The sequence below is a fragment of the Candoia aspera genome, chromosome 3 (assembly GCF_035149785.1).
Source record: "Candoia aspera isolate rCanAsp1 chromosome 3, rCanAsp1.hap2, whole genome shotgun sequence".
NCBI classification, from domain to species: domain Eukaryota; kingdom Metazoa; phylum Chordata; class Lepidosauria; order Squamata; family Boidae; genus Candoia; species Candoia aspera.
Window position 1 is genome coordinate 54035462 of NC_086155.1, and position 26836 is coordinate 54062297.

At 39.4% G+C, this 26836-nt stretch overlaps 2 protein-coding genes across 4 annotated transcripts in view; one reads left to right on the forward strand and one right to left on the reverse strand.

Annotated features, from left to right (window-relative positions):
* GNAI3 (G protein subunit alpha i3) overlaps positions 1–26836 on the forward strand; it is a 266408-nt gene that overhangs the window by 171093 nt on the left and 68479 nt on the right. The gene's annotated exons all lie outside the window — the stretch shown is intronic.
* EPS8L3 (EPS8 signaling adaptor L3) lies at positions 44–23904 on the reverse strand. Of its 3 annotated transcripts, none has more exons than XM_063297725.1 (20): positions 23731–23904; positions 21458–21512; positions 21073–21137; positions 19841–19905; positions 18256–18414; positions 17817–17966; positions 17151–17227; positions 16900–17039; positions 15817–15911; positions 14917–15034; positions 12703–12770; positions 9872–9946; positions 8550–8698; positions 8084–8186; positions 7324–7355; positions 5931–6024; positions 4892–5011; positions 4031–4116; positions 3257–3389; positions 44–1470 (listed from the first exon to the last, which is right to left on the reverse strand). In XM_063297725.1, exons 2-20 carry the CDS (start codon positions 21496–21498, stop codon positions 1468–1470), a joined length of 1773 nt encoding a protein of 590 aa, XP_063153795.1. In that variant the 5' UTR covers positions 21499–21512; positions 23731–23904; the 3' UTR covers positions 44–1467. The 3 variants fall into 3 exon arrangements, with proteins under 3 accessions (XP_063153795.1, XP_063153796.1, XP_063153797.1); XM_063297726.1 differs by having other exon boundaries at positions 12703–12767; positions 23731–23903; XM_063297727.1 differs by lacking the exon at positions 21458–21512 and having other exon boundaries at positions 23731–23903.

The following is a 26836-nucleotide window of genomic DNA, read 5'->3' on the forward strand; positions in this document are numbered from 1 at the left end:
GCTGTTGACCTCTTGCTAAGATAAGAACAGCAAGGAAGAAATATAAAAGGCTACTAATTTTATTTTCCATTTCATACAAGAAATATTTAAATAAACAACTTGATTAACAAAATAACAATAAGTTAGATTAGCGTTAGCACTATCAAAAAACTATGCATTCTGATTTACTTAAAGCATGTTCCTGAAAATTGAATCATGAGTCAACTGTCCAATATTTTTGCAAACCCAAAATTTACAAACTGTAATGTGAGTTAAATGCCAGCTTCAAATCCTGGGAGAAATCTCACATGAATACATGTGCACAATCTGGAATTAATTGAAAACAGTTACTTCCATAGAAGGGAGTTTCACTGATTCTTTTTAAAACAATAACCTCATTTTTCTGTCTGACTTCTTCCCACTGTGTTCTGTTCTTAACATGAATCAGTGAAAATATTTTTAACTTGACAAATGGACAATTAGAAAGTACACCTAAAATGGTGTACTGGGACCCTAATATATACAGTAAATACATAAAATCCTTTTCTTCCTTTCTAATCCAGAAGTGTGAAAAAGCATCACAAGGAATGAGCAGTCCATGCATGTGTAAGAATTGCAGCACACTGGCGGTCTTCTATTTCCAAGCAACCTAATTTTCTTGTCCTGAGCTATGTGTGGAAATAACTGGTGAAAGTTGGAAACTAGGGGAATACTCTTAGACATTATCCAAATAGAATCTGCTTAGGTGTGAGCCGCTCTTACATGGTTGGGGTGAGGTTGAAAATAATTGGCTCGTTGGACATTTTCATTAAATGGATAATGAATCCTTGGGAAAAGACCAATTCATGTACTGTGTTGTTTTCTGAATCTATTAATGTGTGCCTTAAATACAGATTTGGGGATGGAGTGCCTATTAATATAGTCTTTTTATACTTTTAATCTTTTTCCCCTCCCCCAATCACCCTCACTTGGAGAAGGTACGTTTAGAGTATTTCCAAATCAGGCTCATTATTCAGAACGTCTTGGCTTCCCCAAAGCTATCCTTTTAAAGTTCTAAGATCTGAAGGATCCATCCTTCATAGCTATCTTACTGATATAGTCTCTTTCCCCGCTCAAAAATTAGAGGCGTGGACTGTGGTAAGGCCAGGCTGCAAGAATCTGATCCCTGCAAATTTTGTCCCCATCTGAAAGCTATAGCCCAATGATAGAAGAGTGTATCTCTACTGTGACTGCAGCCCTTCACACATGTTCCTGAGATCATTCAAAAATGGTTAGCGTGTTACTTGGTTACAGCATTTACAGAAGTATCTCAAAGCCCTTTTAAAGGCTAATCTTAACAAACACAGCAATTACAAACTAATTGGAAAATAAACTGCCATGCAGCTAACATTTTCATCAAAACCAATGAAGAGAAGAGCCATTGATGATCTCTTAGAAGTAAATGATGGAATGGGTTGGGAGGTCTGCAAAAGCTAATGCCGAGGACCATTACTGTGAAAGGAAGCACAGAGATAACAACCTAACTGACGAATTCTGGCCACTTTCTAAAATTAGAGGGGCTTCATGTACTGTTCGAAAAGGGATGTGATTAGTTTTGTCTTAGTATTACAGTATGTGAATTTAGCCATTCTGTAATCCATGGTTATAGCTTATCACAATGTCTGAATCCAGTCATATCCCTTGAAGAGCTCAGGATCATGTATGGAGTTAAGTATACTTTTATCCTCACAGCCATGTTGTAGTGGGTGTGCTAAATAATAGAGACTCGTCTAAGGCCAACCAGTAAGTTTCATACAGAAATGAGGACTCTGAATTCAGTTATCGTTGGTAAGTGTTTTGCTGCTGTGCTCATAAAAGAGCTTTATCAGTATAGCAAAAAATACTATACAGTATTGTAAAAGGATCACTTTTTCTCCAAAGTTGTGGATTTCAGCTGGAAGGATATATGCTTCTTCATCAGAACAATGAAAGGGCTACCTCTGAAGAAACTCATTAACATTTTAGTGCACATTTTAATGCTACAATTTTAGGTAGAAGTTTGTCCTTGACAGAAAGCACAATAACACCCTCAATTGCAAAATGCTTAGGGTTGGACTCAGGCTGCCTCACTTCTCCCGTTTAACAGTCATTCTCTTGCAACAGTCTACTTATAAATCATTGCAAGCAGAATACTGCTCTCTCTGCTCCCACGTGCTTATTGTGCAAATTTCCTTCAGCTATCAGATGGGTTTATGTTGTTAGAAGTATAATGGCAGGAAATGAATGGTAAAAATGATCCAGTGTTAAATTATGCATTTGTTGTTACTCTCTCGTAGTTCACATGCAGGAGCGCATTTATAACAAGTAACTCTGTTCTTTTAAATTGTGGAATAAGCTTTCCTTATAGAAGCCATGGATGAAGTAAACTTATCTACTAGTTTATGGTATTTTCCTGAGTTTCTGATCCTCACATGGATAGCTAAATATCAACAAGGAGTAACCTACAGGTGTAGAATCCACAAGCTACATGTGCTGGTACCTCAGCATTTTTGTGGTCTGAGGACATCTTTGAATGGTGAGGCCAACCTTCTTTACCCTTTGAGGTTTTAAGCAAAAATCCATTAAAAACCTACCAACTTCCTGCAACGTTATTCTTCTGGAGATTAGATTGGTTCTGATGCTGCTGGCCTTTTACAAGATCCTGAAGATGTGAGTGTGTTCCAGGGCATGGATGTTGGATAGTCAGAGCTTTTGAGATGATTATTTTAATCGCTGTTTGATTAGTTTTTACCTAAGCTGCTGGTTATGTATTATATTTTTTGTTACTTTTTAAACTGTTGCTAGCTACCTAGAGTCACTATGGTGAGATGGGTGGCTATATAAATTGAATAAATAAATAAATAAACCCCCTCTCTTCTGTGGGGGGAGGTGGGGACCATGTGCAAATAGTAAGACACACCTCTTTTGCCTTTAATTTTTCCCACCAAAATGCTCCCCAGAATGCTCCCCATTTTTGCCCTCCTGGGATGGCATGGACTCATCTGCCAAATCTCTGGTTGGCCTCAGAGGCCAATTCCTTTTTCAAAGGGCAGTCCCTGCCTACAATATCCACCTGATATAAATCCAGAACAGTCTTAATAACAGTGTTTTAGTTGTTCCTACATTCAGTGGTATAACTGAAAAAGAGAGGAAGACTGAATAGCTATCCAAGGCTACACTGACAATATGATAGCATATTTTTCAGCAGATTTCATGTCATGAGACCGATTCAATGGTCAAGATTTAGACATTCTCTTACCTGCATTGGGGCTTTAATTCCTGCAAGCATTGAAAATACTTTTCTTCCCTCATCTGGGCAGACCATTTTCAGTTCTTCTTGGCTCATTGACAGTAGTTGTCTTCCATTTAAGATGCCAAGGGATTTAACTGTGCTGTTGAAATAATCCAGAAAAAGTTAAATGTATATACGTAGTCAAGCTAGTCAATCTTGAGGAATCCTGAAGTGGAAAGCAGGGTTGGATCTGATTCTATATGCATGCATTTATTGAGCCAAGCTACAATGCATCTTTTTTCCCCCCTGAAGTTAGAGAATCTGGGATTCTCATTCAGTATTTAAAACTTCCTGTGTAGATAGAGTTGAAAGTTGCTTCATGACTGAAGATCGGAACATGGCTCTCCTGTTTCTAGATTGACACTTGATCTGTGTGCCTGATGAGCTTGACTGTGCAAATGTGGAATCTGGTATTTCCTGCATAAGTTAGCATAATCATTCTCACCTTGCTCTTTCTTTGCTTAAAAGCAAGTTTACATCTATAGGTTTGCTAAACTCTCAGCACCTAAAATTATATCCCCAACGTGACATCTTCGGTCACAGTGATATTGTGATTGCTGGGAGTTGTAGCTGCAATACATCTGGAGGAAAGCTATGTGGCAAGGGACTGAACAGAATTGAAAGTGAAGGAGTTTGCTATTCTGCATAACTCTTCCTGTCACAGACATCAAGCATTAGAACAACCAAACCACCCATGGTTGGAATAATATTTATTGGAATGGTTATTAAAGTGACACCTACATCTTGGAAAAACCTTTTGTCCTGAGCCAAACTGTGACTTCTGCTGGTGATGAACTTGGTTGGAGATCAGTGAAACCTGTTGAAACCTGAATACAGAGACAACAGGAAAAAGATGATTCATAGGAAAGAGGGTATTAATTGCTCAAACTTCTAAAAGCCTGCCTACTTAGAAATCAGTATAATTGAAAAAATAAGTCTCAACAACTGGGCTTGATCTCAAACTTACTTTCTGAATAAATGGCTCCAAATTTGGGGATCTGAGATTTTCCTTCTAGTTCTTGGTGTATAGTGTGGGTGAAAGTATAATCAATACAAATTTACAGTAATCTCAAATATCTAACTGCTGCTGCTGCTAGATGCTTCAGATGTGTTATCTATGCTTAGCACAATTAGTCCGTACTTAACACAACAGCACAGCAGACTGAGAGTCTTTGCTTTCACTAAATTACCAATCTAGTTTCTCAGCTATAATTCTGTGATGCCTCCAAAATCCTAAACAGTTGGGATGAGACAACTTGCTATCCCCACCCCCATGAACCTGCAAAGAACTTTATATGACACAATACAGAACTCAGGATTGTTGATAATCTGGACGTTAATAAGGGTTCAGTGTGTGGGCCCCCAATGAGAGCAATTCTGTCTGAAGAAAACTGTGCACAACTGGTTCCATCAACATATGCAGAGATGCCCACTTTCCCAAAGAACACACACTTTTTCTGGTTCTGTATCACATTGGCAGCAGAGAGCTGCTTCCTAGATATACTTCAATTTTGTACAGAAGAGGAGGGGTTTCCTATTAACTCCTAGCATCATATATCTGTCTCTGCACCGCCAGATGGCACAACAGAAAATTACACTCACTTGCTCTGCATTGTTTTCTCTAGACGTCTGATCCTTAGGTTCCACAATATTATTAGGAATATAGCCTTTCTTCCCCATGGCATTTCTGGCAAGCCACCATCTTTTTCTTTTGTCCAAAACCTAATCAAAAGGAGAGTTCATTATAAGAGATAACTTTTGATAGTCTAAAGAATCCAGTACTTAATCCCTTTAAAAAGGAAAGTGATCAGTGTTCAAGGTCTAGCCTAGGTGGAATGTAGTTGCAAGAAAAATTGAGCCCAGTGATTGTTGTTATCATTATTGAGGAGTGTTGTTTAAGGATGCTGGGCACTGTTTCTTTTTTTGGATTTAACAAAAAAAATCACATTTTTACTGTTGTTGCTGTGGACTGCCTAGATGGGCGCCCATGTATGTTTTCTAAATAAATACATAAATAAAGATGATATCTGTGCCATTAGTACAAATTCAGACTGACCAGTGTGACTGTCAAGTTTCATGATGCATGGCAGTAAACATTAAGAAAATGCTGCTTATAGGAAATGTTTGGCAAAGCTATATGATGTTGGGAAGAGATTATGAAGAAAAGTCAGGAGTTTGGGTAAAAGGCATCCTAAGGTTTACACCGGTCATCTTAAAACTGCCAAATTTGAAAAACACTGGTCTACACTGTTTCTTCCAGGTTCCAGTTCAGGAGCCTATGATAATCATTTGCAGCACTGATGACTTCCAGACAAAGATTACTATTCCACAGTCTTCAGTTCTAATTCTGTTTGATTATGTGAAGTAGCTAGAAGCCACTGTTTCCTAGGAAGAATTATTATTAGAACTTCCTGCTCCTTTTGGTATTCACTTTTTTTGGCCTTTTATACCACTTAGATAAAAATACTTCGGTATCATTTGCTCTCCTTCCTAGTCATGATTGAGCTGCAATTGCTTTGACTGTGTTTATGTAAAGAAACAAGACATCTGCTGACCCCATGCAGGAAAGCAACTTTGTTAGTGAAGAGCCCTGTACTTGCCAGGAGATCAATCTACCGAAGGGACAGAGTTTCAGTCTTACCTCTAGTAGGTCTCCTTTCCTTACAGTGAGCTCTTGGGCGTTCCGTGCATGGAAATCATACGTGGCTTGCATGAATTGGGGAGGATTGGATGCCCTGAAAAGGAGAGGAAACTGCTCTTGAGAACAAAAGAATGGGAGATGAGCAGCCTGTTCTTCCTTCTTTATGTAAAAGACTCCCTTGAAAAGAATTTGCCTCCTTGACCCTACCATGGCCACATCACTTGTGATGGAATGTATAACAGAACCTGCAAATGTGGGCCAGACACCCTAGCTTGGGGAGTGGGAGATGCATGACAAAGAGAAACTGAGTAATTTTGCCTTAATGGCCTAGGTATAAGTTGAGCTGGAGAACTGTTTTGACAGGCTTTCAAGATTTTGTTACAATCTCCTACTATTGTATTTACAAGTAGTCCTCCTTTAGCAACTGCCTCATTTAGCAACCATTCACAATTACGATGGTGATGAAAAAGTAACTTTATGACCATCCTCACATTTATGACCTTTGCAGGTCTGTAAAGCAAAGGAAAGCTGAGGTAAGAGCATAAGCACAGTCGTGGTTTTCACTTAGCAACTGTTTCACTTAACAACTGAGTTGCCGGTCCCAATTGTGGTCACTAAACAAGGACTACCTGTACAGTGATTGTTGTTTTTTGAGTCTGCTAGCCTCACAGGGCTTGACATCCATGTAGCTTTCTTTTCAACAAAACAGGAATGCTTTGCTATTAACTTTTTCCAGTCTTTTTTTTTTCAACTTTCCAGACTAGCCTACAGCCCTGGGATTTCCTGGTAGTCTACCATCCAAATGTTAAGTAGGTTGATGCAAAGAATCAACCTATTTCTTCCTTTAGTTCTCATTTATGCCAAATTTGGAGAACTAATCATGTTAATTGGTTGCAGCAAAAGCCACAACGTGGCACGTTAAAGATGAACATACTGATAAATATACTGAGGACCACAATCATTTCAATACATGTGTATTGTATCCTGTGCTGTTTTTTGTACTGATTTTTGTTCTTAAATGTTTTTAACAATTGCAAACTATCCAGAGTCTCTGGGAGTTGGGTGGCATATAAATTTAATTTAAATTGTTGTTGTTGTTGTTGTTGTTGTTGTTGTTGTTCCTGAAAAGTGGATGTAGTCTGTGAAAGCTGTGGCCAGAATATATTTGTCAATGCTTTAGATACTCTCTAACTCTTGATTATATTTATCCCAGTGAAATTTGAGTGGGTCTCCATGGAATGCAATTTCTAGAGTGAATCTGATGCATGGAAATTCTATCCATCTGCCATTTTCCAATGGAGTCAAAATAATTTGTATGTTGTCATATACATAAATTTCATTCCCCAGGAATATTTCCTGTATATCCAATAAAAAGTCTGGTAAGAAGACATACCCATCTGAGGAATTATTCTGGGTTCCATTTCCCTACAAGAAAACAATGCAGCTTATTTTAAGTGAAAATAATCACAAATGCACATTAAATAATGTTTTAACAAGCTAATGGCTCCAAACTTATGCAAAGGCAGTAGTCATGATATTTGCTTACATATCTAAACAACATAGGAATTTGCTTTATTGGTAGTAGCAATAAAATTTTATCTGCTAGAGAATTGCATTCTTAGTAATAGATGGATGCATTTGCGTGTGGTAGCAGAGCTTGCATTTTGACAGTATGGTAAGTTTCTTCTTTGCAATTGCTGATTGAGACACTGATTTATAAATTATGGCAGCCTGGTTCTCTCCAGATGTGTTGGACTTCAGCTCCCATAACCCCTAGACAGCGATAGTCATGCTGCATCCATGAGTATCTATCCCAAGATACTGGCAGTTGCAGTTCTCCTTATCTGAAGGCACCAGGCATGAAACAGCTGAACTGTAAAGTAACCTACTGTAGGTGGACATAAATATAATGACTATTTACTAAATGAGTACTGCCATGAGAATTAAGACTGCCCTTGAATTATGTATGAGTTTGTAAAAGCTCAGGCTATCTTACAAGACTTTGTGCTTACCTTGTGTAGAGCAGGCAAGATACTGTTTTTGCTTCATAACTCATGGCCAGGCACCTGCTGTCCATAACATGGCTCTCTATTAGAGACATTGAGTTTAATTCTGCTCTGTCTGTGGTTGCCTGCCATTTAGGAGTGACTCACCTTAGCCATATCATTGGATCTCCAAGTGGACCTGGGAGGCACCCATCCATCTGAAAATGTGGGTATATAGGGAGGGAGGGATAGTTCCTTCGGATAGTCTTCACTGTGAGGAAGAAGAGAACTTACTGAGCAATGAAAATGTGGATCAAGCTACAGTAAGTCAAGGTGTTTCCTTCAGAATTTCCATTACTAATCCATTTGAATGACAGGGTTACTGAAAATTATACAGTGAACAAAATGCAGGGTTTGCATGGATAAAAAGGGCAATTTCAATGAAGAAGAATCCTGCCAAGTTTGGCCAAAAGTTCATACTGCTATCTGGGGCAGTGGCTTTGCATGATGCCAATGGGATGGCTCTGGCTACAGTATGGTGTGCAATGGCGGAAACTCTAGTTTAACCTAGTTTCTTATCACATTAAAGAAGCAAGCCAATTGCACAAGCCTTGTCAACAGGTGATGTTCTTACCTAGTTAGATTCCAAGCAGTTCCCAAATTCTTCCAAATAATCTGCTCATCATAATTCAAGGAGCGCTTGAGCAGGTTAATAGCTGCAGGTGTCAGCAATGGTGAGGCTACTGTAGAGGCCAGGTTCGTCCAGGGACATCTGGACACAATCTGAAGAGTGAGAGTACATGCGATTCAGGGAACCCAACATCACCATGAGGTCAAGCCTCCAGGAGGCTTTTTTGGGGGTGGGCTTGCAATGGAAGACACAGATTTATTTTTGCACTTTCTTACAGTCCAAGTTTTGATACACTGAATCTTTCCAAATAGAGAAAAGCTCTTACTGATTAACAGTCAGAAGGCACAGTATAGCTTTTTTTTTTTTCTGTTACCAGTAACGGAATTGTGTTTTGGAAAGAAAAAAGATAAAACAAAAGGTGAAGAAATGCAGTACATTGAGAAATGGAGCATGAAGTTATCTGGATCTTCCCTTATATTCCATGAACGAGGCAAGATAACTGCCTAATCCACACCCTCCCTGGAAGCATCTACAGAGATGACTAAAGAGATCTCTACTCATGCCTGTTTTTTGCCTTTTCCTAGAGATCTCAAACGTGCGAGGAAGCTTCTCTGCAGTTGGCCTTTGACAACTGTCGCCTTCCATTGCTCACATGCAGAAAATGGGGTATAAACAATGCTGGGAAGCATTCAGATCATTTGCAGTTCAGTCCTGAATATTAGGAAATGGGAAACACTGATCAGATTCTCGGATGCCTGACTGATTTAGGAAAAAGTACACTCTATGGTAACTGCAGCTAGGTGATTATATGCACGGAGATGGAAAAACACAGACGTACCCACCATGGAGGAGTGGACTGTGAAGATGGCAGAACTTGCAGAAGTGGCAAAATGGACTGGTTTGATTAGGGACAAAACAATAACTACTTTTATAAAAGATTGGAAACCTTTTATGGACTTTTTGCTGAAAATGGACCAAAATAAGCTGGTGATCTCTGGATTTGCTGATTAAAGAGGGTTGAATATGGGAAGGAGGGAACTATCTAATGTAATTCTAAAGGGGGAGAAACGGTAAAAATTTGTTTGCAATTGCAATTGGAAACTGTTTCTTTAACTTTTTTCTTTTTCTTTTCTTTATCTGTACTGTTTCTAGCACTTTTTCTACTTTCCTTTTATATATATTTTCTTGTTTATCTTTTAATGATGTAAAAACTTTCAATAAAAATTATATAAGAAAAGAATGCTCTCTATTAACAAATGGATCTTTTTTAAAAAAAGACAATCCTCAGAAGCGTCTGGAATTTCTTGCCTGACTACTGTACTCACAGTTGTCAGAGTGGAGAAGACGAGTTTGATCAATTCCAGAACACTTGGCTGCTGTATGGCTTGTTCATGCTTCCCCTGCAAAAAACAAACACGGTACCACAATTGTTATTTTTGCAGTTTTGAAAAACTAATTCACAGATTGAAGAAAGGGGAAAGTAAACCATTAACAAGTCCACATTAGGGTTTGTGGGGTTTTTTGTTTTTGTTTTTGTGCCTTTGAGTCAGTGTTGACTTCTGGTGACTCCCTGGACTAGTCCCTGTAGTTTTCTTAGGAAGGTTTTAGAAGTGGTTTGCCATCACCTCCTTCCTATGGCTGAGAGGGTGTGACTGGCCCAAGGTCACCCAGCTGGCTTCATGCCTAACACAGGACTAGAACTCATGTCTCCCAGTTTCTAGTCTTAACCACTACAAACTGGCTCCTATTCATATTACTTAAATTTAAACAAAGGATAGTACCAGTTTTCCCAAACTTGATGCCTTCCAAGTGGCTATATAAGCTGGGAATTCTGGGAATCCTGGTCCCAGCCATCAGGAATGCGCAAGAATGGAGACAGAGGGCATGCTAGGTTTGATTAGAATCTGGGCAAGGAACATACAATGCTCTGCCCTATGTTGGCAAAGAGCTTGACCCTCCAATAATCATATTGAGTTTGCTTATTCAGCTAATTTTTAGTTCCCTTCTCAAAAAAAAAAATGTAGGGTGGATTAAGGATGGACCTGAGAAGCTTGTTCTGGACTGGCACTTGGCTCTGTCCAAAAAAGAGAAATGAAGCAGGTCTTATCCTGGTCCCTGGCTGGAGAGTGACCCAGTCACATATTGAGCTATGCCATGCCATAGTTTGGTCTAACACAGTATTTCTCAACCTTTTTTTTGCCTGTGGCACAACCTTGTTTTCCTCCTGTAGCCCCCCTGTCCAGGCCCCATTACTGGATACAGACATAGGACAGTAACTGGTGCATTTTCTGACATCAGCGAGACAATATTTGCAGTATAATACACTTTGCTTTTCTGTGGCCCCCTCAGCTCATGCTGTGGCCCCCTGTTACATTTTTTCACTGTGGCCCCCTTAAAATATCCTAGGGTGCCCAGGGGATCCACATGGGCCCCAGCTGAGAACTGCTGGTTTAACATACTGTATAAACATAGTTTGTAAATCAGGGTCTGTTATGTAATTGTTGTGTAAATGCAGCCAATTGTGATACATTTAACAAACCATCATTAAGCAGGGGGGTTAATATGATGTGCAACCCGAGCTAGTGAGTAACTACTGGGAACTTGGTCTCTTCTCCCCATCCACCAAGAACACAATTTCAATTATTGGTTGGGGTTGCAGCATCTCAGGAAGGGGATGATGGACACTGCTAGGACCCGGAGAACCAAGCTGGGGACGGCATTTTTCCTCTTCCTAGCGAGGAAAGAAAAATGAACTTCCCCTTCACTAGAAGGAAATGCTGGTTTTCAAGTCCCATTCACCTTGGTGTCTATTCTTCAGCCCTTTTCCTCCACTCCCCTTTCTTTATGGGAACTGTTTAGAAGGCTCAACTAACACAAAGTTTGGGCTTACCCAACATACTAACCCATGATTAACTGAACAATGGTTGTCAGATTAACTTTCTTTCTTTCCCAACTCACTGAATCATTAATAAAACTCACCACCTAGATTTGCATGACACACTAAGCCAATCTTACTTTAGTCTAGTGTATGACATATATCTAGCCATAGTATTTGCTACCAGTAATTTCTTTTCTCCTTCTATTTTTTAGCAGTAGAAACATAGTACTGCACAAACGAACAAAGAAACGGGGAATCTTAACCCCCTCCCTTCTGCTAATTTCTGTATACCAGATTCCTGCCTCCAGCCACTTTAGCTGTCTATGAGAAAAAAAGAACACGTGAAATTCAGATGTGAACAATCAAGACAGGAAAGGATTTTGGGGCCCCAACAGTGCCTTGTGGATGAATGCAACAGTGGTAGTTATGAAAGAAAGAAATTGGAGGAAACAACAGGAGATAAAGTTCAGATCACATTTAGGGTCTTAGGATAAATCTGAACAAGGTAACAATTCATTAAAAATTAATTTAGCGAGTGGTTTTCTACAGTAGATACCAGGCAGAGGGATTGATCTGTTTCTGGATCGTAGGGAAAGGTGAAGATGGTGTTTAGGTTCCTTTACTCTTCCACAAAGTGGTCCTAATCCAGATTGTTCCAGCTGTTTCCACTGGGCAATAATTCTAATGATGCACATTGGGAGGTGGGGAGGAGTTCTGTTCCAAATTACAATGGCAGAAAAAGAGTTAAATTCTGTCTGCCCCACACTAGAGTAGACATCTGGATTACTTCCCCCATCCTGTCTATCATGTCTACTCAAGTTTTCAAGCATAGCATTGCACTTGATTTGGCCTTCCGATAAAGTAAGATCTGTACCATTTGAGGACCATGCTTGTAAGCATAAATGTGCATAGAATTTTAATTGCTGAGAGTTTCTTGGGGAAACAATTTTCATCTGAAAAGCTGGATTAAATAACCTACAGTACATTTAGATACTCCATACAATTACATCTGGTGAACATATAGGTACCTTTATAATCCTTCTCTAGTCTCCTAATTTCTTATCCTACTATCAAAATTTTTCAATTAGTTAAAATATCCCTAAATTAACTTATCAGTAGCAATAAATGGCTACAACTAAACAGAATGGAGCTCTTTGTGCTGCTGCCCTAGATATTCTGTGTGGTGGAGTTCATGAAGAGTTCTTTTCTTAAGAAATGTAGCCAACTCTATTGGCAATAGAGAAATTTCTGCCAAGATCAAACAAGTTGCAGACCTACCAGCAAATTGAAGCTGTATTTGATCTTCTGGAAGCAATCTTCAAACTCAGATCTTGAGGGCAATGCTGCTGAACCAGAGAGAAATATTAGCAAGCTCACCCAGAAGATAAAACAAAGTAAGGCAGGTATCTCCACATGCTGGAGATTCAGGTTTGGTGGGGATTTGTGTGTGTGTGTGCGCATGCACGTGCACACACACAACACACACACACATATACACACATTTGTTATCCAATTAAGTCAAAATAATCAGAACATAATGTTAAATAAACTGATTTAATTCCAACTCTCTTGCTTAGTTAAAAGTCAATCTAAATTTGAAGATTTGCTATGGATGAGATCAGTATAATGCAGGGGTCCTCAACCTTGGCAACTCTAAGCTGTGCTGTGCAAAGCTGGCTGGGGAATTCTGGGAGTTGAAGTCCGCACAGCTTAGAGTTGCCAAGGTTGAGGAACCCTGGTATAATATATAAAACACACATTTTATACACAGGAAAACTATCTGAAAACTTATTTGATAAGGTGTGACATTCTAGCATTCAGAGAAACAAAGTCACAGGATCTAAATTGTATGGAGCTAGACACTATGTTATAATCTAAAAGATAATTTTTATAAAATGACATACCGTTAGTATACGACACCAGAAAAATTATCTAGAATGTATAGAAGTACTTCAAATTTATGTTGGAAATGTGAACAACAAGAAGGGTGTTTTTATCATGCTTGATGGACATGCAAAAAGCTAGAAAATTTTGGATTCAAATACATACAGTGATTCAAAGGATTTTAAAGATTAACATTCAACTGAAACCAGAACTTTTCCTCTTGGGATTGATGGATAAGTGGTTGGAAAGAAGCCATGGAACATTATTTTTATATATGATAACTGCAGCGAGATTATTGTACACACAAAGATGAAAGATTTGGCAATACCTGTGACAGAGGAATGGTTGGTGAAGATGGCAGAACTTTTTGAAGTGGTCAAACTGACTTGTTTGATTAGAGAAAAGATAATATCTATGTTTATTGGTGACTGGAAACCCCTTATGGATTTTTTGCATAAAAAAGAAAAAATGAACTTATGATTTATGGTTTTGATGATTAGATAGGCTAGATTATAGAAAGAAAAGAGTCATGATGTAACTTTAGAGAGAGAGGTCAGTTTATAATTGTACTTATACTTGCTGTAAAGAAAATTGGAAGCCACTTCTTTATATCTTTTTTCTTTCTTTTCTATTTTTCTGCTACTCTTTCTCTTTTTGCACCCTTCGTTTTTTCTTTCATTTTGTCCTTTCTCTCTTTTCTTTTTAGCTCTATTTTAGTTTGTATTAGTCTTATTCTTGTGTTTAAAATTTTCAATAAAATTATACAATTGGTATTCCAATGTGAAATTGATGATCTAACAAAAATAGCAACTTATCACTAAAATGTGTCTCCATAACAGAGGATTGGTGAATAGCCACCAGAACACCAATGACTAATAAGGAAACCAGGAAATCTTAACAGATGATGGGATACAAAATGGTAATCATAGATTATATAAAAGTATTCAGGAAATTTAAAAACCAAACAGGCTGTATATAGCTCCAAAAGGATACCTCAAAAATAGAGTGAACCAATGAGAATAGAGCAAATGAATTTTACTGTAGGCAAACACAGAATGATCTATGTTGGATCTTAAGTTAAATCTTCTGTAGTGTGGCATGACTATGACTTACCAGATGAAAGCACTTGTGATTGTGGTAGAAAATTCAAGGAAATATCCAGCCATTATTGAATGAATGAATGAATAAATGAATGAATGAGGCAAAATCCATGATTAAGGAAGGAACTGAATTACCAGGATTGTAATTTCCTGGAGTTAGGTATTTCAGTAAAAAAGACTGGCAGTAGAATTGTTCCTGACCAAATGGATATCTGTTCAAAAGTCCAGTACCCACTATGAAGCGAAGAGTAAAGAAGTAAAGAGTGAAGAGTGAAGAGCTTTTATTGTGTCTTATATTGCTTGTTCCTTCCTTTGTATCATCTCTCTCTTGTCCAGAATACTCTGAAAAAAGACTATTTTGTAGGGATGTACAAAACTTCAGTTCAGAGATTTGAGTCAAAGATAGTTTGGATCAGAATCAGTTTATGCCCCCCACTCTTTATTTTCCATGAGGCCATGAACTTAGAAATTTATAATTGCCTGCTTGCTGCTGCTTTGGCAGCCTTACCTTCATTGCTATAATTTTCCTTTTTCTTTTTCTTTTTCTTCTTGTCACTCAGGGAATTGTTCTTCTGCAGTTTTCTTACAAAGGATTCTACATCATCTAGAAGATGGTTCAGGATCTCCTGCTCCCAACAGAGGCAAAAGAATCCAAATCAAGCACTGCATCAATGGACACTTTTTGAAAGCTTCTGGGGGGAAACCACTAAGAATGTACGTTTTTCCTGCCATCATACAGAAATTTAGCATCGGAGGCTATGCTTTCAACTGGGTGTTGGTTTAATTTATGTCATTTGGTTCCTCTGAATCTGGGAAAAAAACACTCATAAAGAATGGAAGTTAATTAGCTGCACAGAGACATTTTCTATCCTTTAAAAATTATTGATCTCCAGATCAAAGGATTATGATAGTCCTCTTATTCTAGGCTTGTACTCCTGGCTTCTAGCCAAACATCTTCCTAGTTCTCTACTATCTTTCCAAACAATTTCTACAACTTCTTGTCATGCTTTCTTAGAAGTGGTGCTTCATGATTGCAATCTCTGTTCATCAAAACAACTAAGTTCAGACTTTGTACCAGCCAGGATAGCTGTATTTAAACAGGAGACTTCTAGTTGTGTTTGTCTAAAATTCATATAATCTCCAGACAACATGGTTAACCTAAGGAGTTGAGGATTTCTAGTCCCAAATACATTTGAAGGACACTTGGTTGGGAAAGGGTAATATAGATCTTCAGTATTCCTTTCTTATCCACTCAACCTTCCAGACTATGCAGTTTTCTTGCCCTACCTGTTTAGATAGCATCATCCTGATCTCCAGGTTCCTACACTCTACAGACACCACAGGGAAATATGTTTTGGTGTGTGGTCAGCAGAGAGTTGGTATCCAGAAAGGGACAAAAAGTACTTACAGTTTCTATATATTTATCCTGCATCATCAGGGAGAGCTCAGGATCTTCCTGTTGTAGTTCATACTTCCGCTGCTGGCCAAATGGCTGTTCAGCTTCTACAATGTTCAAACGCCAGAATCAATAATGGATATGCCACATCCGGCAGACTTACCATTTGAATTCCTTGCCCCAGTGATGCATACCCAGTTGCTTCTAAAAAGGATACACAATCACTGTCACCAAATGGTGAAAGAGATAGCTGTGGTCACATAATGAATGGTTAACATATCACTTAACAATGAATGACTTGTAATGGAAACTGTGAAAACCCATTCCTGGCCACTGCTACTGGACCTTGGGCTCTAGATCTTGGGCTGAATATGGAAACATACCTGGACTGTAACTTTGAGTCTCCAGCTAAATTTCCATTCCCTGACTTGCTTTTTGATTGACGAGAAGCATCTCTGTCTTTTCTGGATTAAGCTTTAATTTGTTTGTACTGATCTAACCCATCACTGACATCAGTTTAGGATTTCAACAGCTTCCCTGAAATTTGATTTTTTATAAAAGGAGACATAATACTGGATGCTATCAATTTACTGGCGACACTAAATCTGAACCCTCCAGAACATTTATCCCAATTATGTTCCTAAACTTGCTTGTTTGAAAAGCACTAGAGTCCCACTAAAAAAGGACTAAAGGCAATGGAAATTAGTACCTCCAAATTCCAGCTTATCCAGGAGATCCAAAAGGATTCCACTGGGTAGAATTTGCTGCCCTGTTTTCATCCAACTAGGTTTCCACAATAGAAGCCAGATCAGCATGCTAAACTAGGATCAGGCCCTGTTATTTCTGGTCCTGGTTGTTATTTTCTACTGTATTCACTATTCAGAGTATCTGAAATGGGAAACTGTCCAGGAATAATCCAAGTCCTGTTATATAGTACTCCTATCCCATATGAATAATCTAATCCTTTGGTAATATCTTTCTGTGCTCTATATTGTGACAATTGCCACTCCCTCCCTCCATCTTTTTACTTTATTTAGCATACTTCTCTTTCATTAGCAGGCGGCAAAGAGGTGAAAAAGGGAACTGTACAGCTACCATTGTAATCCATGTAGGGTGCCTCTGTTTTCCAAGGTTGTTGCTCCTGCCTCTCCCAAGGAGAATCCTGAGGAATCCATTGGGGGTTCCCAGTGTGAGGTGCTCTGCTCTGCTGATACAACATGTGCTCCAAGTTCATCCTGAATTAAAATAATAAATTTTCATCATCTTCATCATCATCATGCCTTGAGGTAATGAATAAGCATCTGCAGCAGAAGGTTAGTACTGTAGATGCCCAACTCTTCTGTTACCTGAGCATATCATGATTCTGCTGTTCACTTTTCCATTCCTCAATAGCTTTCTGTATTTTGGTTTTCAACAGGTCAGCCTAAAAGAAGGTAGACGCAGCTTTCAATACTGTACTGTACATTCAAAAATCTATCAAAGTTTCTTTCACAAAGGTCTCTCTCGATTCAGACCTGCTCCAAACTGGAATGGCTACTGTTATTGCCTGGTACAAATTGTTCTCAACCACTATCCTGTGACAGTAGAAGTTCTGCAGGACATTTCCCTTTGGATAACCTTTTCACCTCCTGGATAAATATGCAGGATGCAGGACACATACTTGAGCAAATTCTTTCTCACTCCTACTGTATAAGACAAGGGACTAATTTCTTGTTGTTATTTCACCTCACGTTAAACACCAGGAAGAGAGTATGTATTATGATTTGGGTTATAGAAACTTCCCCCCATGTTTATTAAAATCTGACAAACAGTGCCTTGCTGCCAAAGGGGAACAATTTCCTAACTCTCCTAGTGCCATAGATCCAACTGAGATTTATTAGGACTGCTAAATTTTTAAGACAATAGAGTCAACTTCAGATATATTACATGTGGTCATGGATTTCAGAGGAACCTGCAGTTTATCTCTAGGCCACCTTCAAAGCTGTCCCCCTCCAGGTTAAAGTCATGCTTACTCCAATCTGCTGGCACTGAAAGAGCAGGATACTAGTCTTGTGCTGGTTCAGTTCTTTCACAGAAATGGCCAAGATGGAGTTGTAAACACAACTGTTAAGGATGGAGACACATTCCTGGATATCTTCCAAGGGGTAGCAATCCAGCTCTTCCTGTAGGCCAAGAAAAAAGCACACAGGAAATGGCAGAAGGGGCCATACTGCCACCTTCTAGGTCTGAAGAAAGGGACACAACTTTCCATGTCAATGATACATGGGGAACATAAGAGGATACAGTAGTCCTTTGCCATTCCTTGGCTTTTTAAATGTCTTATTTAATAGCAGTATCATGGTCACTGTTCAGATATTTAGACTTAGATGCCCCGTGTACCCCTCCCAGCTCGTAAAGAAAACTAGTAATGCAAACTGAGTGCGAAATAAAGCACAGGGAAGCTCTGTGTACCTCAGCTTCTATGTCTGTCAGCAACAACTTGTACTCCTTGATCTGCAAAAACATGTCTTGACCCCACACTTGGCTTTGGGCATCCATCATCTTCAGTCGCTCAATACAGCTCTCTGCATTGTTGATTTCTTTGCCATCAACATTACAAGTCAGAAGGTGCTGTGGATAAAATATGCACTTTGGTCCTTTCGTACATAATCTGAGTGTATATACTGTATAACTCTTGTTAGGAGAGGCACTGGGAAGTACTACAAAAAAGGGCCATCTGTGCTGCATAGCATATGCTATTAACTTTAATTGGTTCAGTATATTAAACAGCAACATTTTTCAAATGATTAATTGATGGTGGAAATTTTATTCAACAGAGGGAAAGTATAACTGATTAAATTGTGTAGGACAATCATTAACTACATAATTGTTTAATATTGAAAAGTAATTTCGAGTTGTTATGTTACTGTAATAAGGAATGAAAAAGAAAGCATTAAACATTAAACATTAAAGGAAAGTAAACTAATATTCCACCTATAGGCAAACATTTCTAAATTTATCTGATTAAAATGCAGGTGATCAATCAGTTAAATAATAATCATTCAAACATACAGGCTTCTAATACTGAAATTCAAAATAACTTCCTTCCTGTCTGAAGAATAGGCCCCAGACTCCTTACACATGTTCAGACAAATGTCCACCTGGGGAAGTGAGTCCACTGTGGCTGTGTGCATGCAGCAAGCTTAACCAGGCTAATTACAAGTGGTTGCATTCATCCAACATGAAGCTCTTGGGGGTGGGGGTGGGGTTGAATAGCATGTTGTGGAAACCAAGGCTATTTGGTTAGTTTGGAGTTCAGTATATTATTCAGACAAAGTGGACTAGTTCAGTCATCAGATTAAGCATGTTGTGTGAACACAACCAATAGTAGGCTTTGCTCTATCTTATCTTTATTCATCTGGATGTGTGAAGGCAGCCTTCGAGTGTACAATGAAGACTGTAAATTCCACTAATTCATGAACGTATGGTAAAATGAAAGTGTCTAAGTCAAGGAAGTTGTTTGATGCTGCATTTCTGTTCTCCTCCCTTCTGCAAAATCAGTTGAAGATCTTTAAGAGGCTAGAACCAGAGAACTGATAAAGAAAACATCATCATGTGTGGGAATCACAGGATTATGGAGTCAAACAAAATCTTGTTGGCCATCATGTTCAACTCTACATTCAATGCAGGAAATCCAGAACCAGGGCATTTAGAACTGATGGCCAGCTAATTTCCACTTCAAGGTGATCAGCCAGGCCCACAACTAGGGTCTATGTCAAACTAGGGGGCAAACGTGGATTCTGTGCCCATTTTAGCGCCCCCCAGTGCTCATTTTGGCACCCCCCAGCGCTCATTTTGGTGCCCCCCAGCGCGGCGCCCAGGGCACATGCCCCGCTTGCCCCCCCCCCAGTTGTGGCCCTGTGATCAGCACACAAGGACCCAAAATTCTTTGGGTGAGCAATGGGTGAGGTTTATGTGGAGTATAACAAAAATACCCATCTTCTGCAACTGGACAGAATGACAGGGAGCTTTCTGTGCTTCCAGAGGTTTTTCCTACCTCTACCCGATGCTGAAAGTCATGCTCAGGCTTCATCATAGCAACACTGTATTCCTTTCTTTGGCCTGTGAGGGAAAAAAAAGGCAGAATTCAGCTCTAATTTTGGCTCTAACTATCCGTTAGGATGGCAATCAGACCACAGTTTGTAGCGGGTACCACAAAAATGACTACCCAAAACCTCAGTGAAAGTTTATGTCCTGGAGGGCAGAGGTTGGTTCTACTGGTCTTGGCTTGTCCAGGGATGTTTTATGGTGCCAATTAGAGAGAATTAATTAGAGGGTTTGTTTCTTTTTGCAATGGAGAACAGAACAGAAGGAGAGGAAGCCTCCACCTATCTAAACTAATTTATGTGTAAGGGACAGCAGATATTCCTCTCTCCAATGTCAGAGTGAGAAATTATATGGCTCAGGGCCTGGTTACTTGTGGCACCACCTGTCTCCCACATTATCTGCCTGGCTGGTCTGATCTGGCAGGGTTGGCACGTTTTGGGTTCCCTTGACTAAACAATGCCATGCATCAAGACTTCAGAAGTGCGGCTTCTCTGTTGCAGTTCCTGCCCTGTGGAACAAGCCTCCCAGCAGAGATTCAAATAGTCCCCACCATTCTGGTGTTTCATAGGGCCCTGAAGACGTGGCTGTTCACCCAGGCCTTTGACGAGGAGGATTGACATCTCTTTTCTTCCATTTCTTTGTTCCCATTTGGATTTATTTTCTCTGCCATTTTTGTTCCTTTTGTTTTGTGTTGTTTTTGTATTGTTCCCTTGTTTTTAAATGTTTTTAACAATTTATAAACTGTCCAGAGTCACTGGGAGTTGGGTGGCATATTCAATAATAATAATAATAATAATAATAATAATAATAATAATAATAATGGTTGATCGCACAGTCAGCCAAATGTTTGGGCTGGATTTGGCATTTTTGTCCAGCTATTGAGTCCTTCCCAAGGACCTGGGATAGGCAGATGCTGTTGTTTAATAATATTAAAGGCATTGTCACAGGAATTATAATAATAATTATTATTATTATTAGTAGTAGTAGTAGTAATCAGTTCCCTATAGGTTCTTTCTTGAGATAAAATAATTATACTCCTATACAAGAAAGTGGACAGTGTGCAGGTGGCAGCTACGACTAGAATTTTGCTCCTCTGATTAAAAAAGAAAAGAAAACATTTTAGGGTCTGAGGATGTAATTCCATCCAAATGATCTGGAAAGGGGAGAGCAGGCTATTCTTACGGTAAATGGCTTTGCCGCTTGGCCTGGACATACTGTTGGCTCTGTTGAAGTGGGTTCCAGTTTCACTGTGGAGGAAAGAAAACAAGGCACAGGAGTTTAAATGCTTTTGAAAGGTCTACTCTTCATTTATACTCCCTTGTACCTCAGTTATCCTCACCCCTGCTCTGCTACTACTGTATCAAGAACTTTATTAAGTTCCAGTAATAAAAATGCATGACTGAAAAAAATGAAATGATCTGCTCTTTGAGATGTGAGCTAAATCTCTCTTGAAGACTTCTGTAGTCAATAGAATCCAAATCTTCTTTATCAAGACTTTCTAGAATCTGTGTCTAGAGAATGGTTTATTGTGGCAAACTCTCATTAAGATTGCAATACATAGACTTACTCGCAAAAAGCACCATTCCTACAGCCGAAGCGATCTTCCATTCTGAATTCAGATCCTACAAATGATACATATATCTATCAAAATGCTTGCCAGTCAGGTGCACAACATTTGTGACAATGCAATCAAAGATTTTAGGTGGGTATATTTATTTGTGCGCAGGTGTGTGCATGTCTATGAAAGAGAGACAGGCAGAGGAAAGAAAGAATGGGCAAAGTAAACATCATGGAACGAATGTTTTTATAAATAACTCAAGGTGGCGAACATAGCTAATACTCCTTCCTCTTCCTATTTTCCCCACAATGGCAACCCTGTGAGGTGGGTTGGGCTGAGAGAGAGTGACTGTCCCAAGGTCACCCAGCCGGCTTTCAGGCCTAAGGCGGGACTAGAACTCACAGACTCCTGGTTTCTAGCCTGGTGCCTTCACCACTAGAACAAATACTTAATCTAAGTATTAACCCAATGACAAACCATTCTATCCTTCCATTAGATTAGGAGACCCTTGGCATTAACTCTAAAGTGGTGGCTAATGTCGCTCCCCATTGTAATAATTACCATCTGCTCATTCATTCATGGAGAGTTATTGGAAGGTGTATGCTGTTCCCACCCCTGCTCCTCCTCCAGCTCTACATTGCCGATAATCAGGTGAGTAAATGAGCAGTAACATCAGGGAGAAGAAAGAAAATACAATGATTCCATTCTCCTTCGTCACCACATCTGTTCTGTGTGGGCAACAGTAGGTCAAATCCCTGCAGTTGTCCAGAGTTCACTAAGTTAGGCTCCTTCTGTTCCACTTTGCTCTTGTGAATTTGATCTTCCACTGCCCACAAGGAACAGGTCTCGTCACCTGATCTCTTAGATGGCAAGACAGGAAGCTATAGTGATGAAAAAGTGGGAGTTTGAGGCTTCTTTTCCTTTTTCTGCCTACCTTTTCCTTATGGGTTAAGGAAGAAAACGGGGAAACCTGTGTGGATGAGAAGCCGTGGGTGGGAGAGGTGGAGGAGAACAAATTCCTGCTGGGGTTTGGATCTTGACAGATGACTGGCCCTGATCTCAACCACTTCTCACTTTTTGTGCAATGGACAGCCATATAAATTTGATGAATAAATAAATAAATCTCCAGTCAATATGATTTTTACAATTTTGATTTTCCATTTCAAGATGCTTTTTAGTGACCTTTATATAACCTCTTCATACCTTGAAATGCATAGCAAAAGAAAATATCAAATGCACAGAAAGGCAGTACAGAAGAAAAGGAAAGAAAAATTAAGAGGGCGAAAGAACGAATTGCGGGATGTTTCTCAGTATAATTGCTATTCTATACTGTGTTTCTCCACAAAATGACTTTTATAGCTTCTTATCTGTCACTATAGCATTTTTATCTGTAGTGTTTTGGTTTTTTAGGTTTAATGGAATTTTTTTTAAAATCTTGCTCACCACCCAGAGTTTCTAGGATGGATGGATGGCCATATAACTTGAATTAATAAATAAAATTTTAAATCCTAAATTTAATAATAACTCCAGGAATAGCACTTTTGTGGGGGAATTTGTAGCTTGGTCAGACCATATGACCTAGCCCTGGTTATTAATCTGACTGGTAGCAGCTCCCAAGCTTTCATGCTCCCAGGCTTTCAGGCATATGGCCTGGATTTTAACTGGAGATGCCAGAGACTGTTCCCAGGACTTCCTGCATGCAAAACCTGCCTTCCTCACAAAGCTAAAATCCACAAGATAGTCATTTCCCTTGAGAGGCAAAAAACAAACAAACAAAAAAAACCCCAAGGAATTTTGTTTTGTTTGCACATAATTTTAAGGGCCACTTCCTTGTATTTCCTAGCACCAGCACATCCCTTTCCATGACTGTCAACTTTATTCTCTCTTTCCTCTCCACCTGAGAGCTTTCCCCCTTCTCAAATTATTGTAAAGAATGAAATTATTGTAAGATAAAGATACCCTCCGGTTGACTGCACCCAGTTGTCTCTCTTCTCTGTGTTATGCATAGCCTTCTTTCAGGATTTTTTTTTTAACTTTTAAAAAACTTTTGTAAACTTCCCAGTCTGGTCAATAGATCTGGAATTCCAAGGTGGTCCTCCTTCCAAGTAGTAACCTGGGCACCCTGGCTTAGCTTTCCAGGATTAGCCAAGATCCATTACAGGTTATCGAAAAGACCAAAATTCTTTGAGGCAGCGTTTGACTCTACTTATGAACAAGTGAAATCAACGCAATTATTCTATCAACAAGAGGGAAGTAGAGTAGGATTTAATAAAGCAGCTTACCTTCTGAATTGTTGTGGTAATAGATTGTTTGATAGAACAAACACAGGATTTTCCTCTGCTAAGCACAGAATCAGGAAAAAGCCCACAGAAGGAGTTGCGTCTGTGCCTGGAAGATGGTTTCAAGTTCAGACTTTGCCCCTCTGTTCAAGGGAGCCTTAATACACAGAATAAACAGAAGTACTCAGAGAGCTACAGGGCAAATAATAGGCATTAACTTTTCATTGCTGCATGACGCAGGAACCACACCTTTGCCCTTTGGTCTCTTCTCTGCACAGATAAATAATCCATCTCCTTGTATGCTGATTCTACCAAAGCTACTGCAGAGTGGCACAGCCCTTGTTCATAGAGTTGACCCTTGTTTGTGCCAGTAGGCACTGCTCTTGGGGGGGTGGGGTCTGAGTTCTCATGTTAAGTTGGGCTGTAGGGATAAGCTGCTGTTCAACTGGATTTCTCTTTGGGCTCCTTTGATGTGTTCGCTGGACTGGTGTGGGAATCCCCATGCCTTATGGTTAACCATTACGTCTGCAGTGGCCCATTGGTTGACTAGTATTAATTATTATGAGCACATTACACCTATCTGGCAAGTCCTTTATTGATTGCCAGTGGGTTCAAACTGCTAGCTTAAGTTATAAAGCCCCATATGGCTTGGCACCTAGGTACTTATGGGTACATTATCAATTAAGCATGCCAGATCATGATATGCTGATGGCAAAAAATGGGTCACAAGAACAAGACAAACACTATAAAATTAGAACAGCGAAACACAGCTTTAAGCTGCCATAACTGTGGGCTGGGTATGAGGTATAGGCAATGTCATCGGGATATGTCATATAAAAGTTGTTACCAGTGCATGTTTGTGCTGCAGTTAGGGGGATCCAAGAATGAGCCAATGATGTCTTCTAGAATTATCCAACCATTGTTTTGTGAAAAATAACAATAGTGAAGATAGGCGTTATATCTTTCTAGTGATGACTGGATGATGCTGTATTGCTCTGTCCCCAGACTGGTAGAGTTGGGTTACAGGTTCTTTTGGGTTTCCACACCAGTATGAATACTTAAAGCTCTATTCCAAAGCAGTATAAAAAAACAACATAGCCACATAACATGAGACAGCAATCAAAGAATATTAACACAAGACAGTAATTAAACATATTTAAGAATACAGTAAGGAAAAGAAAGACTTTATATCCTTTCTGACAGACAGGGAACCCCAGAGAAATGATGGCAGGTGGATCCTTCAAAGCCAGCAAACTTGCAGCACTCACCCAGTTAGATCTACATCTAGGTTTCATCTCATGGGGGTTTCTGACTAGTTTATATAGACTCTGAACCCTAATTAAGCCCACTTGCTTTTCAATGGTGTAATCTCACTTGATCACCAGGTGGCAATGGGACCACCTCAAGGAGCATCTACTTCTCAAGGCTAATTGGGACTGAAGATGAGAAAGATCATCCTACTTACACAGGTGTCTCACCAGGGAGAAGTTAGAACAAAGTAAAATATGACCCTTTAGTGACTTAAATAAATGCTTGCTAAATTTTGCTCTACAATACTGAACCATTACATGAAAATATAAAATCATATAGAGTTCTATGTACCATGCACCTAGGGAAAAGAGGTACACCCCCCCCCCCAATTCCTCCTTGCCATCTTCCAGTAAAACCACCCAGCACAACAAATGCTCTGAAGACACTATACATCATCAGTGGGGAAATGACCTTACAGCCAGTCCCTATTTCTCCAAATTTTTAGTAACTTGTCTAAACAGATTACTGATGCATTGCTCAGGAAAACCCGAGATCCATCTTGCATCATCCAGCATGAGGAAAATAAATATCAAGTTGTTCTTTAAGGGAATGGGACAAATTTTTCAGGAGCCTTAGAAAAATATGAGGAAATAGGAAAGTGGGCCAAATATCAAAGCATGGGTTTTCAAAGTATACTCTAAATTTTAGTTTATTCAAGTGTTCACATCTACATAAAGGCAAGACTATGACAAGAGAATGAGCTGTGCCAGATGTCAAAGAAATAAGTGCAGTTTTCAAGTTATGGGAACTTTTGTTCTTTTTAACTGCTTGGTCAGGTGACATCCACTATGTTCTCAAAGCTCTCAAGTCATTCTTTGTGAGTGCAATTTGATAGACATTTTCTCTACACTTGCCTGGTTTTGATCTCTCTAACGACACCACTATTAACACACTCATACACCAAGGCCAGAATTAGACGGGAAAGGGGTGGGGAAGGGGGTAGGTGAAGACTGTTCACCAGGGTAAAGACAGAAAGAAGTCAGACTCATACAATTATATTATTTACAAAGAAAAGAAAAGAATTAATGAATGATTTGCAGGAGGGATAAATGAACCAGGGAGATGTACTATGAAAACCAATTGCCTTCAAACCAAAGAAAATTTGCATAATGTGAAAGGAAAGGAGGAAGGACAGGGATGGGAAAAGGAGAAAAATGAACTAAATTAAGGAAGACCAAGTAAGAATGAGGATGAGAATGATAAAAGTAAATAAATCAGTCAGTTGCAAGGTGTTCACTTGTGTACTACTCTTTATTTGACCCTCCTTGCCTCTGTTGCACAGATGCCCATGCCACCGATTTCGTTTTATGGAAGTCAGTCAGGAGAAACACAAAGTAAGCTAAAAGCAATGGGAATGGGGTATTCAAAAGAGGTGTATGGTAAACCAGAAGAGACAGAGTCAAACACAAGTGTTTCAGATATGGTATAGATGCACTCACTGGACCTTTTGCAGCTCCTTAAAGAAGCTGCTGGGTAGTCTCAGGAAAATACATGTGTGAGTTAGGGGCACTGAGTAGGTGGAGACAAGGCCCTAATCCTGTACATGTCAGATGTCCAAGCTGACCTGGATCAGCCCAAACAGAAGTTGACTAATAATGGCAATGGGCTGATTTGAGAGGGGGGGAGAGAGAGTCAGCCCCCATTCTTCTGCTTCATGGTGCAACTCAGCTGTTATTTGGGCAGCTTCTAAGCACAGCTTAGCCAGACTCTAAAAGGAATCTGACAATCAACTCAGGGGAAGAGTGACTGTTGTAATAGATGGCTAGGCAGGCAGGTTTAACCAACTGTTAAAACTTGC

Bases quoted from the DNA above. Each gene is read 5' to 3' on its own strand.
- EPS8L3 (XM_063297725.1), bottom strand. From the start codon at position 21,498: ATGGAAGATCGCTTCGGCTGTAGGAATGGTGCTTTTTGCGA. The intron at 8,187-8,549 runs GTAAGAACATCA...TCTTCCTCACAG, and splicing joins ACTGCTTGGAATCTAACTAG to TGAAGACTATCCGAAGGAAC. The intron at 4,117-4,891 runs GTGAGTGTAATT...CTCTGTATTCAG, and splicing joins GAGAAAACAATGCAGAGCAA to GTTTCAACAGGTTTCACTGA.